Here is a 16716-nt window from a genome sequence, read left to right on the forward strand (position 1 = left end):
TTGATTAAGTATTACATAAAGGTGCCATTTGCTTTCTCATGTATAAATGGTGCTACAATTAATGAGCGCCTATTGTCAAGGTAAAAGGAGGTTTGAGAAACAGACATCGCTAATATACTATGCCACTCAGATATCACCAAGGTCTAAATATCATTTTAACAATTCTCTCTATTCTGCACTTTGAAATGTGAACAAAATTCTTACTGTTGACACCTTTGCGTTCTGTTCATGACAGGTGGTGTGCATCTCATCAGCAATGACACAAGTTCAGAGAATGCCCAATGAAAATATTCATCACCAAGGATGAGTTAAATTTGACATGCCGTAACTTTTTCTTTCCTAAATTCAAAACCTTGACATAAAGTTATTAAGCATGCAGTGAGATGAAGATCTTTTATGCTTCCTGCCTGACCCAGTCAGGAATCTGCACACTATAACTTGTGTAGACTATAAGAATTCAATCCGGAAAATACTTGTCAGTGAGGCAGTCAGATTGCTTCAGCAAATAGTGATGATAAAAATGGATAGAAATCTTTTTTTTATTGCATTCTGTAATTGCATGGTTTACCTCATAAGCTTCATGAAATCACATTTCACCAAGCTGCATTGTGAATCAAAAACGGAATGTATGCAGAAATTTTATTTTGTAGTGAGGGATTTATAACTGTGTGGTGGCAGTGTCAAAATCAGATTACTTGTCCCTGATACAAACCATAATTTGTTGTCTTGCAGTCGCAATACAGTGCAGGCTCCCATATTACCTCCCTGACAGCAGTACTGAGAAAAGGATAAGTCCAGGATGGCAAGGGTCCTTCATGGTGAATGCCATCTTCATGAGGCACCAACTTTAGAAGACGTCCTCAATGATGGGAAGGGTTGTGTCCATAATGGAGCTGGCACAGTCTACAATCCTCTTACGATGCTGTGCATTGGCATCTCCATACCAGGTGGCAATGCAACCAGTCAGAATGCTCTCTGCAGTACATCTATAGAAATTTGGTGCCATACCAAATCTCTTCAAACTCCTCTTGGAATATAGCCGCTTCCATGTTTTCATTGTGATTGCATCAATATGTTGGGCATTCTCTGACCAGGAGCTTGAAACTGCTCTCCTTTTCTACCACTGTCCCCTCAACAAGGATTGGTGTGTGTTCTCCCAACTTCCCAAGTTTACAATCAATCATTTGATCTTACTGACATTGAGTACAAGGTTGTTATTACTGCACCACTTGACTAGCTGATCTACTTTGCTCCTGTACACCTGCACATCACCATCTGTCATCACATTCATCGCAGAGGTGCGACTGAAAGATCAACTGTTCTTATGTTGTGCATGGCTCGTGTGTCGGACAGGTTCATTCTTGTCGAGATTTTTGATAGATTTTCAAACATTTTGGAATGAATTGTAACTCTGGTCTTCAAACCAAAGATAATAGAACAGCGTACACTGCGGTTGTAGGATAAATCCAGAAGAAAACCAACAAAGGTGAACAGTTCAGAATCAGAATCAAAAGCAGGTTTATTGTAAGTGACATATGTTGTAAAATTTGTTGTCTTGTGGCTATAAATTACAATAAGAAATATACCATTTATATAAATATAAATAAATATGATTATGAATAAATTAAGTCGCTTCCCCAATTAACCGAAGTTTCATGGGGATAGTTAAGAAAGCATAAAAAAGGCAAACTACTTTTTAACTAAGTAACAAATTGTGTATTTAAATGAAATACAGAACAAATTAGAATATTACCAATTCTGATATAGTAATGTAAAAATGTGTATTAGTTCCTAATAGTTATCAATGGAGAAATTCATCCAATGTACATTGCTATGTTCTTTTGATTGACTGTAAATGAATAAAATTGGTGCAGACACCTAGTGCAGAAAATGAACTGCCATTCATACAATGATTTCGATAACTATATCCTTCAAATCTTCATTTTCATTGTAACATTCAAGATGATGTTGATACCTTGAAATTCTTTGTAGTTCCTAACTTGTTGAAGTAAAGAATTCCTGGACATGTAGTTTTCCATATACAATTCCATAAACAAACATGCAGACCTCAATCTTATTTATGAGCAGAGTGCAACAACGAACGAAGTTTGTCATACAACCAGTCAGCGACGAGATTTCCTCCTCACATCAGAATTGAGTTTCCGAAATAACATCCAATCAGCTGATTGAAAAGTATATGAAGGCCAAACATTTGGAGGACACACCACATTCAACAGCACACTGACTAAGTCTCCTTGCATAGTGATGAAATGTTCGCAAGTAACTTGCCAAGATCAGAGAACATCTTGACCATCCAAGTTCCAAGCTACAAGGCTTCCAAATTATTTCCAAGTAGTGTCGTCATTTTGTTTTCACTCCCGGCCATTTCTGGTTCTGAAATTGTCTTACTGCTTATTTTTCCCACCAATCAGTGACAAAAAATCACAGTAATCAAACAGAAACTCACACAACTGATGCAATTTAAAAACTGTTCACTCTGAGCACCGAGTAGTGTCTAACGCCACACAAGTGAACACTATTGACTAGTTAGAAATTGTTCAGGAAGTCTCCTGCCCCAATTAAGTGGCATAGAGTTCCAAATAAATGAAAAGACTCCTGGCTATTTTCTTGATTAATTTTTGTTCTTTAAGATTTCTCCCAAATAATTATTTATAAATGTAATTAAATTTAAATATGTAATGTAAAAAGAGAGCAAATATGGTGAGGTAGTGTTCATGGGTTGGTTTGTTGTCCATTCAGAAATCTGATGGCAGAGGAGAAGAAGCTGTCCATAAAATGTTGAGTGTGTGTCTTCAGGCTCCCATACCTCCTCTTTCATGGTAGCGATGAGGAGAGAGTATGTCCCGAGTGGTGGGGGTCCTTTATGATTGATGCCACATTTTGAGGCGTCGCTTTCTGAAGATGGTTTCAATACTGGGGAGGTTAGTGCCCATGATGGCGTTAGATCAGTTTGTGACACTCTGCGGCTTTTTCCAATCCTGTGCAGTGACTACTCTATATCAGATGGTGATGCAGCCAGTTAGAATGCTCTCCAATGAAATTTGTGAGTGTCTTTGGTGACATAGCAAATCTCATCAAACTCCTAATAAAACACAGCTGCTGGCACGCCTTCTTTGGAATTGCATTAATATGTTGTGCCCAGACTAGATCTTCAGAGCTGTTGACACCCAGGAACTTGCACCTGCTCAACCTTTCCCCTGCTGACTCCTCAATGAGGACTGGTGCATGTGCCTTTGACTTCCCCTCCCTGAAGTCCTCCTTGGTTTTACTGACATTGAGTGCAAGGTTGTTGTTGTGAAACCACTCAACCTACTGATCTATCTCACCCCTGTACGCCTCCTCATCTCCATCTAAGATTCAGCCAATAACAGTTTTGTCATTGGCAAATTTATAGGTGGCATCCGATCTGTGTGTAGCCACACAGTCACAGGTGTAGAAATAGTAGATATGTGCGCTTCTTTGAAGTGCACCAATGTTGATTGTCAGCAAGGAGGAGATGTTATTTCTGATCCACACTGACTATGGTCTCCCAATAAGGAAGTCAAGGATTCAGGTGCAGAGGGTAGTACAGGAGCCCAGGTTTTTAAGCCTGTTGATTAGTACTGAGGGGATGCTCAGCTGTAATTTGTAAACAGCAGCCTGACATATGTATTAGCCAGGTGGTCCGTGGCTGAATGGACAGCCAGTGAGATTGCATCTGCTGTACACATATTGTGGTGGTAGGCAAATTGCAGTGGGTCCAGGTCCTTGCTTAGGCAGAGTTAATTCTAGCCATGACCAACCTCTTAAAGCACTTCATCACAATAGCTGTGAGTGCAACTGGACAATATTTGTTGAGGCAGTTCACTCTGTTCTTCTTGCATACTAGTATGATTGATGCCTTTTTAATGCAGGTGGGAACTTCTGACTGCAGCAATAAGAGATTGAAAATGTCTTTTAAGATTCCCACTAGTCTGCTAGACAGGTTTTCAATGACCTATCCGGTACACCTTCAGAGCCTGACGCCTTGCAAGTTTCGCTCTCTGGAAAGATATTCCCACATCGGCCTCTGAGACAGAGATCACGGGGTCATCAGATGCTGCAGTGATTCGCACAGGTGTTTTATTCTCCCTTTTGAAGTGTACATAAAAGGCGTTGAGCTCATCTGGGAGTGAAGCAACACAGTCACTTATGATGTTAGTTTTCATCTTGTAGAAGGTAATGATCTGAAAGCCCTGCCAGAGCTAACATGCATCTGATTGACAAACGTGTGGCAGGGACGCTCCAAAATACACTACATGGCAAAAGGAAGCCTGTCACCTCACTTTGCAGGTAGGACAACTACTAACAGCACCAGTGACTCTGGTTCAATCCTGATCTTCATTTGGCCTCTTGCCTTCTATGCCTGGGTGAACATTGTTAATGACCCTGCTTCCACCATTCTCACAGGTAGTGCATCTCAGGTACTCTGGTTCTCTTACCATAGAAACTACAGCACAGAAACAGGCCTTTTGGCCCTTCTTGGCTGTGCCGAACCATTTTCTGCCTAGTCCCACTGACCTGCACACGGACCATATCCCTCCATACACCTCCCATCCATGTATCTGTCCAATTTATTCTTAAATGTTAAAAAAGAACCCACATTTACCACCTCGTCTGGCAGCTCATTCCATACTCCCACCACTCTCTGTGTGAAGAAGCCCCCCCTAATTTTCCCTTTAAACTTTTCCCCCCTCATCCTTAACCCATGTCCTCAGGTTTCTTTCTCCCCTTGCCTCAGTGGAAAAAGCCTGCTTGCATTCACTCTATCTATACCCATCATAATTTTATATACCTCTATCAAATCTCCCCTCATTCTTCTACGCTCCAGGGAATAAAGTCCTAACCTATTCAACCTTTCTCTGTAACTGAGTTTCTCAAGTCCCGGCAACATCCTTGTAAACCTTCTCTGCACTCTTTCAACCTTATTTATATCCTTCCTGTAATTTGGTGACCAAAACTGAACACAATACTCCAGATTCGGCCTCACTAATGCCTTATACAATCTCATCATAACATTCCAGCTCTTATACTCAATACTTTGATTAATAAAGGCCAATGTACCAAAAGCTCTCTTTACGACTCTATCTACCTGTGACGCCACCTTTAGGGAATTTTGAATCTGTATTCCCAGATCCCTCTGTTCTACTGCACTCCTCAGTGCCTTACCATTAACCCTGTATGTTCTACCTTGGTTTGTCCTTCCCACGTGCAATACCTCACACTTGTCTGTATTAAACTCCATCTACCATTTTTCAGCCCATTTTTCCAGCTGGTCCAAGTCCCTCTGCAGGCTTTTAAAAATTCTCTTTCCAATTTCTTACATCTTACTTGAAATCTCTGTCCTTTATTTGTATCTAACTCCAATATGGGGACTCCTGCACTGCCTGCCTTCCTCTCTTGGCAGTCAGTCATCAGTCTGACAGAACCTGTGGAGTGACCACCTCCTTGAAACTCCTGTCTATAACACTTACTGCCCCCTAGTGGCCACACCATAGGAAGGTTGTGATCGTGCTGAAGATGTTGCAGAGGAGACCCACTGGGATGGACAGACAAGAGATCCACTGGGATGGACAGACACGAGACTGCAGTTGCTGGAAATCTGGAGCAATCCACCAAGGAGCTGGGGGAACTCAGAGACAGGTAGCATCTACAGAGGGAAAGGAGCTTGACGTTTCTTGAATGGTCTTGATCTGAAACATTGACTATTCATTTTCCTCCATAGGTGCTGCCTGATTTGCTGAGTTCCTCATGCTCATAGATGGTCACACAACATGGAAACAGGCTCTTCAGCTTTGCTAGCTGTGACTCAAGGTGCCACATCTAAGCCAGTTGCATTTGCAGGATTTGGCCCATAACCTTCTGGACCTTTACAATCTATGTATCTGTCCAACTGCTTTTTGACAGCTGTTGTATCGGCCTCAACTGCTACTTCTAGCAGTTGATTCCATATAGATACCAAACTTTGTGTAAAAGAATTGCCCTTCATGTTCCTCAAATCTATTCCCTTTTACTCTAGTTCTTGATTCTGGGACAAAGACAGAGCACATTCACCCTCTCTATGCCCTCATGATTTTATACTCCTCTGCAAGTTCTACTCTCAGTCTCCTACACTCTATGGAGTAAAGTCCTCATATATCCAATAACTCAGTCCTTCGAGTCCCGGTAACATTCTTGTAAGTCTCTACTGTAATCTTTCTTCTTAAATAAAATAGTTCCTACAGCAGGGCAACTAAAACTGTATACAGTACTCCGTGTCCTGTACAAAACCGTGACCTCCCATCTTTTATACCCAGTGCCTTGAGACAAGACTCAATACATCGAGACAGTAGTCTACTCTGCTGTTGAAAGAAGGTCCCTGCACTTGAGTGATCACTCTCTCTCTCTCTCGATGGTGAGTGAGGGTCTGCTGGCCCTCAAATTAGGGAACTCGAACAAGCAACGCAGCAGATTGTAACATCGAAACAGTGACCTGTTGGTCTCCCTCTTGTCTGTTGAAGGACTGATAGCTCTCCCTCCATCGCTAGTGAGAGCATGAGCCTGTCTGATATGTCCAAGTGTTGGGATGGACAGTAGTTTTTCATAGACTCTAGATCATGGTCTCTGGGAGGAGGTGGGCTTTGCTATTGCTTGCATGGTGTGTGGTGGGGGTGGATGTTTTTGCTGGAGCAAGTGGAGAGAGTGGGAGGGGGAGGATTGATGTTTTTGCTGCAGCTTGTGCGTGGGAGGTAGAGGGCCTTTGGCTTCTAACGTTTTCTGTCATTCATTCTTTGGAGTTTTTCTTCTGTTTTGTGGAAGTCTGTGAAGAGTAAGAATTTCAGGTTGTGTACTGTATTCATTCTCTGATATTAAATGGAACCATTGGACAACAGTCCCAGCACTGACCCCTGAGGCACACCACTAGTCATCGGCCTCCACTCTGAGAAACAACCTTCCACCGTCGACCTTTGCTTCCTACCATCATGACAACTGCGTATCCATTTAGGCAGCTCTCCCTGGATTTCTTGCGATCTAATCTTCCAGAACAGTCTACCATGTGGAACCTTATCAAAGGCCTTACTGAAGTCCATATACTGTAAATGGCATCTACCACCCTACTCTCATCCACTTTCTTGGGCATCTCATCTCATTTCCTGGACCTCTGCACCTCCCCCTGCAATTGGATCCTTGACTTCCTAACCGGAAGACCACAATCGGTGCAGATTGGTGATAATATCTCCTCCTTGCTGACGATCAACACTGGCGCACCTCAGGGGTGTGTGCTTAGCCCACTGCTCTACTCTCTATATATACATGACTGCGTGGCTAGGCACAGCTCAAATATCATCTATAAATTTGCTGATGATACAACCATTGTTGGTAGAATCTCGGGTGGTGATGAGAGGGCATGCAGGAGTGAGATATGCCAACTAGTGGAGTGGTGATGCACCAACAACCTGGAACTCAATGTCAGTAAGACGAAAGAGCTGATTGTAGACTTCAGGAAAGGTAAGATGAAGGAACACGTACCAGTCCTTATAGAGGGATCAGAAGTGGAGAGTTCAAGCTCCTGGGTGTCAAGATCTCTGAGGATCTAACTTGGTCCCAACATATTGATGTAGATATAAAGAAGGCAAGATATACAGTATTTCTGTTTTTGCAGGTTTCTAAAAAATCTATTCAATATACATAATTGATTTACTTGTTCATTTATTATGATTATTATTATTATTATTTTATTTATTATTATTGTTTTTCTCTGCTAGATTATGTATTGCATTGAATTGCTGCTGCTGTTAACAAATTTCAGGCCACATGCTGGTGATAATAAACCTGATTGTGATTCAGATTTCAACATGGATGTTAGACTTATTGACTTATGGTTCCCCAGTCTTTCTATACTGCTCTTCTTAGATAAAGACACAACATTTGCTACCTCCAGTCTACCAGCATCTCACCCGTGACTAACAATGTTACAAATATCTAGGCCAGGACTACCACAATTCATTCTCTAGTGTTCCACAGTGTTCTTGGTCAGGCCCTGGAGATTTGATTACATTAATAATGTTAAGACATCCAGCTCCTCTACTGTAATGTAGACTAATCTCAAGGCATCCCCATTTACTCTTCTGAGTTCCGTTATTTTCGTGTCTTTCTCCATGGTGAAAACAAAAGAGGAATATTCATTCAGGACCTCACCCATCTTCTCTTGGTTCTTTCCTTAATCATCTCTGCCAAGGTTATCTAATGCCTCCTTGTTGCCCTCCTGATTTCCCTCTCGAGTACACTTCTGTCTTCTCTGCTTCCAGTTGCCTGCATCTGACCCATGCCTCCTTTTTCCTGGCCAGGGATTCAATATTGCTTGTCATCCAGGGTTCCCTACTTCTACCAGCCTTGCCCTTCACTGTAACAGGAACACGCGGATCTTGATCTCTCACTGTTTTACATTTTAAAAGCCTCGCACTTGCCAGTTGTCCCCTTGCCCACAAACTACTCCAATCAACCTTAGCAAGTTCCTACCTCATACAATCAAAATTTGCTTGCCCCAATTTAGAACCTGAACTTGTGGACCAGCTCTGCCCCTTCCTATAAACATTTTAAAACTAATAAAACTATGATCACTGGTCCTAGAGTGCTCCCCCACCAACACTTAAGTCAGTTGCCCAGTCCTATTACCCAAGAGTACATACAGCTTTTCCCTCTGCCTAGTAGGGTCCTACATACATTGCCCAAGGAAAGTTTCCAGAATGCACTAGCAAATTCCAGCCCATCAGAATGGCAGTCCCAGGCTATGTTAGGAAAGTTAAAATCCCCTAATACAACACCATTATTCTTACAATTTTACACAATCTCTTTGCATACACTATTTTTTTCCTTCTAGTTCCCATAGATGACTTGGGGATCTAGTTCAACTGAACAATGTGATCACTTCTTTCCTATTTCTCAGCTCCACCTGTAAAGTCTCACTGAATGATGCTTCAGTAATTTCATTTCTGACCTTTATTGTGACATTTTTCCTAATCAAAAACACACCCCTTCTCTTTCCTCCTTGACTATGTTTCTGTAATTGCTATAATATCCCAGTCCCACATTGCTATCCAAGTCCAAAGTTCTTCCACCTTACCTGTCAGAACAAGCTCCTTTGTATGTTACTCCAGATTCACCAGGACACTGCCTGGGAGGGAGCAGTTCTGTAATGAGGAGAGATTGGAGAGGCTAGGTCTGCTCGCTTTGTAGCAGAGGAGGTTTAAAGGAGGCAGGATTGAGATATACAACATTATGATGTCTATAGTTAGGATACCTTGTTCATCATCTGAGTGACACTTCACCTGTAGACAGTGTTAAAACTTTGAAGGTGTGGTTGCTTTCCCAGTTGCCCTTGATGCTGCCTTCCTCACAAGGATGTGGTAATAAAGTAAGTTGAAGCAAATTCAATGCATTTACAAACGTACAAAGATACACAATAATTCAAAGCTTAAGAAATTACACATTAAGTGTATAAAATATTGTAACACTAATCTCATTCTTTTCTTTTATACTGGGAAGCAGTGTAGTATTTGTGAATAAGAGTGTTGATCATGCATGATGAATTTGATGCTTGACGAAATGTACAAAGTTTTCAGTGCTTCCCTCTGTTTCTCTGCATATTATGTCGTGACAGATGAGGAATCCACAGCAACAATTTGATTACAATCACAATCCAGCTATGTAACTGCTGTGACAGTATACTTGCACCATGTGCTAAAAGCTGTACAACAGGGCCAATGTGAAGTAAGGCTGAGCATCACTTACACTTCCATCACTGCATGGCTTTAGTTCTTTCCAGAATGTCTGTGTCTGCGTCAAGTCCACCTTGTTCAACGGTAATGATACCTCTCCAATCGGATCATTTCGACTGAAACGATCATAATCAAGGACTTGGAGGTAGAGAACTCGCTGCACCACTTTCTCGTAGGGGAACCCTAAAGGGTGAAAATGTAAGGGGACAGCTATATCATTAGAGGGAGATACAGAAACACATTGTAGCTGCCTTTGACAATTCAGGAAAATGTAATTCTTGGAGTATAAAGCTTTCATGTGCAAATTTAGACCAGAAGACTGTAAGACAAAGGAGCAGAATTAGGCCACTCAGCCCATCTAGTCTGCTCATTATTCAATCATGATGATTTATTTTCCATCTCAATCCCATTCTCCTGCTTTCTCCCCATAACATTTGATGCTCTTACTAATCAAGAACCTATCAATCCCTGCCTTAAATATACTCTATGACTTGGCCTCCACAGCCATCCCTGGCAATGAATTCCACAGATTCACTGCCCTCTGGCTAAAGAGGTTCCTTTTCATCTCTGTTCTAAATGGGCATCTCTCTATTACCTCTTTAATAGTTAAAAACTCATGTGCAATAAAGATTCTGTTGACCAGATTGTTAAGTCTGTATGTAAAGCTCAAGGGTGCATATAAATAGCTACAAGTATCTTGAGACAGGCTTTAGTAGCAACACTATACAAGTATATCATGCAGTAACAACTCACCAATGAAAGTGCAATTTATCCTCTGATTCATACAGTATTTGATGTAGCAGTTATGATGCATTATGTCAAAATTTCAAAACATCATACATACAATATAATTATTGCTTTCATATTATTTTTCAATTAACACTGGCAGTTGAAACCTCTCAAACAGAGAGAGAGAACATGAGAGACAATATAACATAAGCACTTGTTTGATGGTGAGATTGTGAAGATATAAAACAATAGAAGACAAAATAAATAGTAATAAAAGTTATTTTAATATTCATTTTACTCTGGCATGCTGATTCTATCGGTTCTATTTTTGAAGTGATATGAAATCCCTTGGACAACATGGATTCATTGCTGGTAAGACTAGATTCCACACCACATGCTACTGCATGCCCAGGACATTGTTCAGGGGCTTCTTCCCCCTAGAGGTGACCGAACATTGTCAACAATTGATGGAAACACACATGCAATATGGAGAGCATTAAAATCAGCCAGGTATAGAATGTTGCAACTGGGTCCATATACTAAATAAAATGTGCTATTAGATATGATGCTGACCTTTCCAAATCCTTCTTACTAACTTAAAATATATGAATAGAAGAGTGGAGTTGATGACATTACTGAACGTGTTCGATTTAAGATAATGGTCTCGCCTTGTTTTGTTTGCTTTTTTTTGGGTTTAGTATTTAGTTTTTTTTGTTTTTTTTTCTTTTTATTTCTTTTTCTCTATGATTAATTATATCAAGAGTTTGGAAGTCTATTATATTTGTATTATTTGAAATCTTTTTAGTGCATGCTTATCAACAATAAGATTATTCCAATCTCTCTATATCAACATCGTTATTCTGTTTATAATTTTGGAAAATTAATAAAAATATTTAAAAAGAAAGAAAGATTTGATGCAGTTATTAATAAGAACTAATATTTTTTTGTGTCGAGTTTTGTACGGTAGGCTTAATGCACACTGGTGACACTAATGATCCAGTACATCGAAAACAATGTGATCAAAGTTATGGAGACAATTGTACTGAAGCAGCCATTAAAGGGGTTGGAAGCTTAGCTGAAGAAGGGATCTACTGAAGTGGGTACTTCAGAGATGTAAAGAACATTTTGCACAAAGGGCGAGGCGACAAAGAGATCCAGGGAACATAAGACCATTTAAATTCATAACTCTGCATTGATGTAAGGAGTGATGTGAATGCATAATTTTGTGTATGTACGTGAATAATTTATGGTTTGTATGGGCTTAATTTAATTTGCTGAAGGCAAAGAAACAGTGCTGTGCATTTAAGAACATCTTTAAAAGCTGATTGTACCCTGTGGCACTTTGAAACTGCTGCTTTGTTGAGAGCTCTTGCCTTTAATTAAGGGTGTTCTGTTTCCTTGTTTGACTTGAATTTACATCTTCAAATGGGAACCCTCTGTATCATTCAACTATTAAAAATCAAAAACAAAAGATTCTCAAATAGTTTTCATTTAAGTCCAATATGAAAGCTGCCAAAATGCCACAGTATTTTGGTAACCCTTATTCAGAGATCACAGATGCCTTCCAGCAAGAATGTTCAGATGGTGTTTGGACTTCTACTTATTACTGTCTTTGTCCACTATTTAAATGGAAGCAACAGGATGTATAAAATTTGTGGGTTAATATTTCCAGTAAAATGGTTTTATACTGTATTAACACTAATTATGATATCACCTGTGAAGAATTCTTTTCATTGTCTTCATAAATGGCTGAGGAAGACTGAGCAATATGCTAGCAATAATGTTACCATTGCTTTGGTTGGCAGCAAGACTGATTTAGCAGAGAAATAAGAAGTATCCAGACAAAGGGGTGAAAAATTTTCTGAAATTCGGGATATGCTCATATGGTGAAAAGTACAAATCAAAATGAGATTTACATTTACTGTTCCAACATTTTTAAATTGTGAGACTTTCTTACATCTAGTGGTGGAGAATCTGGTCCATGGGAGGAGAGTCTATGTAACCAACATGGATGTTGAGTAATTCTCATCAAATAGAATCAGGTAGGTGCAAAGCAGAAAAATAGACAGTTTTGTTTTGGGACAGAGAGGAAACATCCAATTCTGTCCAATGTCCAGCTTCCTCTGTTGGATAGTGGGATAAAGTGACAAACTTGGACTCAGTTGAGTTTTATTCCCAGTGACCGAACATATTGGCTGGGCTTAAACATACTGGGTATCTTGTTGGATAAGTGATTGAATCTTGCTTACAAATAATTAAATGCTCTATAAGGGAGGAGAGGAAAGTAAAGAAAGTGTGTGTAGATAGTATTGTGGAGAAATGGTGAATGAATGGGCTGTTCTTTTTTTTAACTTGAACAAGAAGCTGCAGAATCTGGAGCAACAAACCATCTGCTGGAGGAGCTCGGCAGGCTGAGCAACATTAGTGGGAGAGTGGAACTGTCAAAGTTATGGTTGGAATGCCTGCACCATGTATAGTGCACAGATCCTGGCCCCAAACCTTGACAATTCCTTTCTCTCATTGATGCTGCTTGAATTGCTGAGCTCCACCAGCAGGTTGTTTGTTGCTGCTTTTTTTAATTTGCTGCTTGGCATTGTCTCATTAGAAAGGAATCCATTCCAGTCAGTGGTTGACATTCTTTAGAAAAGACGAATGCCTTGTGATCTCTGTAGCATTAGAAAACAAAGCATTATTTCCGCAAACACGAGGAAATCTGCAGATGCTGGATATTCAAACAACACACACAAAAAATGCTGGTGAACGCAGCAGGCCAGGCAGCATCTATAGAAAGAGGTACAGCCGCCGTTTTGGTCCGAGACCCTTCATCAGGACTAACTGAAAGAAGAGATAGTAAAAGATTTGAAAGTGGGAGGGGGAGGGGGAGATCCGAAATGATAGGAGAAGACAGGAGGGGGAGGGATGGAGCTGAGAGCTGGAAAGTTGATTGGCAAAAGGGATACAAGGCTGAACATATACGCTGCATCCGCCAGAGAAAGCAGGATCTCCCAGTGGCCACACATTTTAATTCCACGTCCCATTCCCATTCTGATATGTCTATCCACGGTCTCCTCTACTGTCAAGATGAAGCCACACTCAGGTTGGAGGAACAGCACCTTATATTCCGTCTGGTTAGCCTCCAACCTAATGGCATGAATATTGACTTCTCTAACTTCCGTTAATGCCCCTCCTCCCTTTTGTTCCCCATCCCATATTTATTTATTTATTTATTTATTTATTGATTGTTATTTTTTTATTCCCCCCTTATTTTCTCTCTCTTTTTTTTTCCCTCTGTCCCTCTCACAATACTCCTTGCCTGCTCTCCATCCTCTGGGCTCCCCTCCCCCTTTCTTTCTCCCTAGGCTTCCTGTCCCATGATCCTCTCCCTTCTCCAGCCTCGTATCCCTTTTGCAATCAACTTTCCAGCTCTCAGCTCCATCCCTCCCCCTCCTGTCTTCTCCTATCGTTTCGGATCTCCTTCTCCCCCTCCCCCTTTCAAATCTCTTACTATCTCTTCTTTCAGTTAGTCCTGACAAAGAGTGTCGGCCCAAAACGGCAACTGTACCTCTTCCTATAGATGCTGCCTGGTCTGCTGCGTTCACCAGCATTTTTTGTGTATGTGTTGCAAAGCATTACTTCTGTTGGTAAAATTCTAATATAGTGTAGTATTCATGTTTTGCCATTAGATGACAGTATCACATTAGATATGAAAGTCTTCTGAACCTAAAACAACACATTTTAGCACTAGAAGCCCAGTTTCTTAGCCTATTTGTATAACTCAGTTATATGACATTCAATGGCTTCAAAATCCACCACTATTTTAAAAAAATCTGCTTTCCCACAAGTGCCTGACCCATACATGACAAAAACAGCATTACACTGACTTTATTTATTAACAATGTAATTGTTTAATATCTTACATTAATCATAGAGTTGTACAAAATTGAAACAGACCATTCAACCTAACTCATCCACACCAACCAATGGACAACTTTCTGTATTAGCCCCATCACCCAATCACTGGCCTATAGCTTGCTATGCCAAGGCAATTCAAATGCACATCCAGACACTACGCAAGTACTGTCAGTGACCCAGTTTTCAGTATCTAGAAAGCACTGACTCAAGCAGTTCTTTCTAGATAGTTACAACTGTCGGAGTGAAAAAGAACCCCCTCACAAAAAAGACCCCAAAAGGAACAGAGACACTAACATCTGAGGAACAGATCAGTAGGCAGATTTTGGAAAGGTGCAAAAAAGATAGGGTTGTTGTCATGGCCAACTTCAACTTTCCTGATATAGATTAGCACGTCCTGAATGCACAAGGGTAAGATGGGGCAGGATTTGTTTGGTGTGCCCAGAAAGGAATTTTGACATTTTGACACTGTATTTTTTGACACACATAATTATGAGGTTATTTAGCAGTAACTTGGGAGAATAAATTGGGAGGAGATGCTCTCAGGGAAATGCACAGTGGAAATGTGAAGGTTGCTTAGGGAGCGTTTGCATGGGATCCAGGATGGGGTCCCATTGAAACAGGGAAAATATGATAGGGTGAAGGAACCATGGTTGATAAGAGAGGAGAAACAACTACTCTAAGAGGAAGAGGCATGTTTAAAATTTAGGAACCAAAGATCAGACAGGGCTTTGAAAGATATAAAGTAGCCAGGAAGGAACTTAAGAGTGGACTTTGGAGAGCTAGAAAAGGAGATGAGAAAGCCTTGGCAAATGGGATTAAGGAAAACCCCAAGACATTCTACACGTACAAGAAGAACAGGAGGATGACTTGAGTGAGGGATGGACCTATCAGGGTTAGGAAGATCCTTAGCAAATCCTTTGCTTCAGTGGTCACCAGGGAGAATGATCTTGATGAATATAAGCCAGCGTAGAAGTGGATAACGTGCTGAAGCATGTTGAAGTTAAGAAAGAGGCAGTGTTGGAGCTTTTAATAAACATTAGGACAGGTAAGCCCCCAGGGTCAGACATGAAGTGATGAAAGAGGCTGCTACAGCTTTGAAAATGATCTCTGTATCATCACTGGCCATAGGATTAGTACCAGAGCACTGTAGGATGGTAAATGTTATCCCTTCTCAGAGAAAAGTAATGGAGGTAATCCTGGGAATTAATGCCCAGTGACTTATGATCAGCGCTGGCAAACTAATGGAGTGTATTCTTATGGACATGATTAGGAGCATTAGGAGATGCATAATCCTATTAAGGATACTCAGGATAGTCTGTGTCTCACAAGCTACTTTTAGGGGAAGTGTTGCGACCACTGGTGAAAGAGACGCTGAACTTGACTGTGTACTGCTGGATTCCCGGCTCCCACCCCCCACCCCACCCCACCCTCAGTGTTGGCTTGCTGGGAGACAAGCTGGATTGCACTTGTCTATGTGTGAACTGCTGCGGGCTGTCCTTGCAGAAATGTGGCTCCAGGACGACATCCATGCACTATTAATGTACGGACCATAAAACTCAAGGCACTGGTCTATACCGTGTATCCTGTAGAAGGCGCAGAATATGTACGTCCTAAAGAAGAAGTAGGAATAATGCCACCGTGGCTGACAAGGGAAGTCAAAGCCAACATAAAAGCACAAGAGAAGGCCTATAATAGAGCAAAAATTAGTGGGAAGTTAGAGGATTGGGAAGCTCCTAAAAACAGAAGGCAACTAAAAAAACCATAAGGAAAAAAAATATGGAATATGAAGCTACGTTAGCCAATAATATTAAAGAGATACCAAAAGTTTCTTCAGATATATAAAGAGCTCAAGAGAGTCAAGAGTTGATATTGGACTGCTGAAAAATGATGCTGGAGAGGTAGTAATTGGGGACAATCTGATTAAGTATTTTGTATCAGTTTTCACTGTGGAAGACACAACCAGAATGCTGGACGTTCGAGAATGTCGGGGGCAGAAGTGAGTAAAGTTGCCACTACTAGGGAGGAAGTGTTTGGAAAACTGAAAGGTCTAATGGTGGATAAATCACCTGCACTGGAGGGCTTGCACTCCAGAGTTCTGAAGGAGGTGGATAAAAAGATTATGGAAGCATTAGTAATGATCTTTCAAGAACTAATAGATTCTGGCATGGCTCCAGAGGACTGGAAAATTGCAAATATCACCACTCTTCAAGAAAGGAGAGAGGCAGAAGAAAGGAAATTATAGGCCAGTTAGCTTGATCTCAATGGTTGGGATTATGTT

At 40.9% G+C, this 16716-nt stretch overlaps 1 protein-coding gene across 4 annotated transcripts in view; it reads right to left on the reverse strand.

The window, feature by feature from the left end:
- Positions 1-16716, reverse strand: part of LOC140205152 (synaptotagmin-7-like) — a 553316-nt gene that overhangs the window by 11836 nt on the left and 524764 nt on the right. For all 4 annotated transcript variants that reach the window (XM_072272427.1, XM_072272426.1, XM_072272425.1 and 1 more), the window contains one exon: positions 9811-9980. In XM_072272427.1, the coding sequence (XP_072128528.1) occupies positions 9811-9980 (170 nt within the window). The remainder of the gene's footprint in view (positions 1-9810; positions 9981-16716) is intronic.

Source organism: Mobula birostris, chromosome 11 (assembly GCF_030028105.1).
Source record: "Mobula birostris isolate sMobBir1 chromosome 11, sMobBir1.hap1, whole genome shotgun sequence".
Taxonomy (NCBI): domain Eukaryota; kingdom Metazoa; phylum Chordata; class Chondrichthyes; order Myliobatiformes; family Myliobatidae; genus Mobula; species Mobula birostris.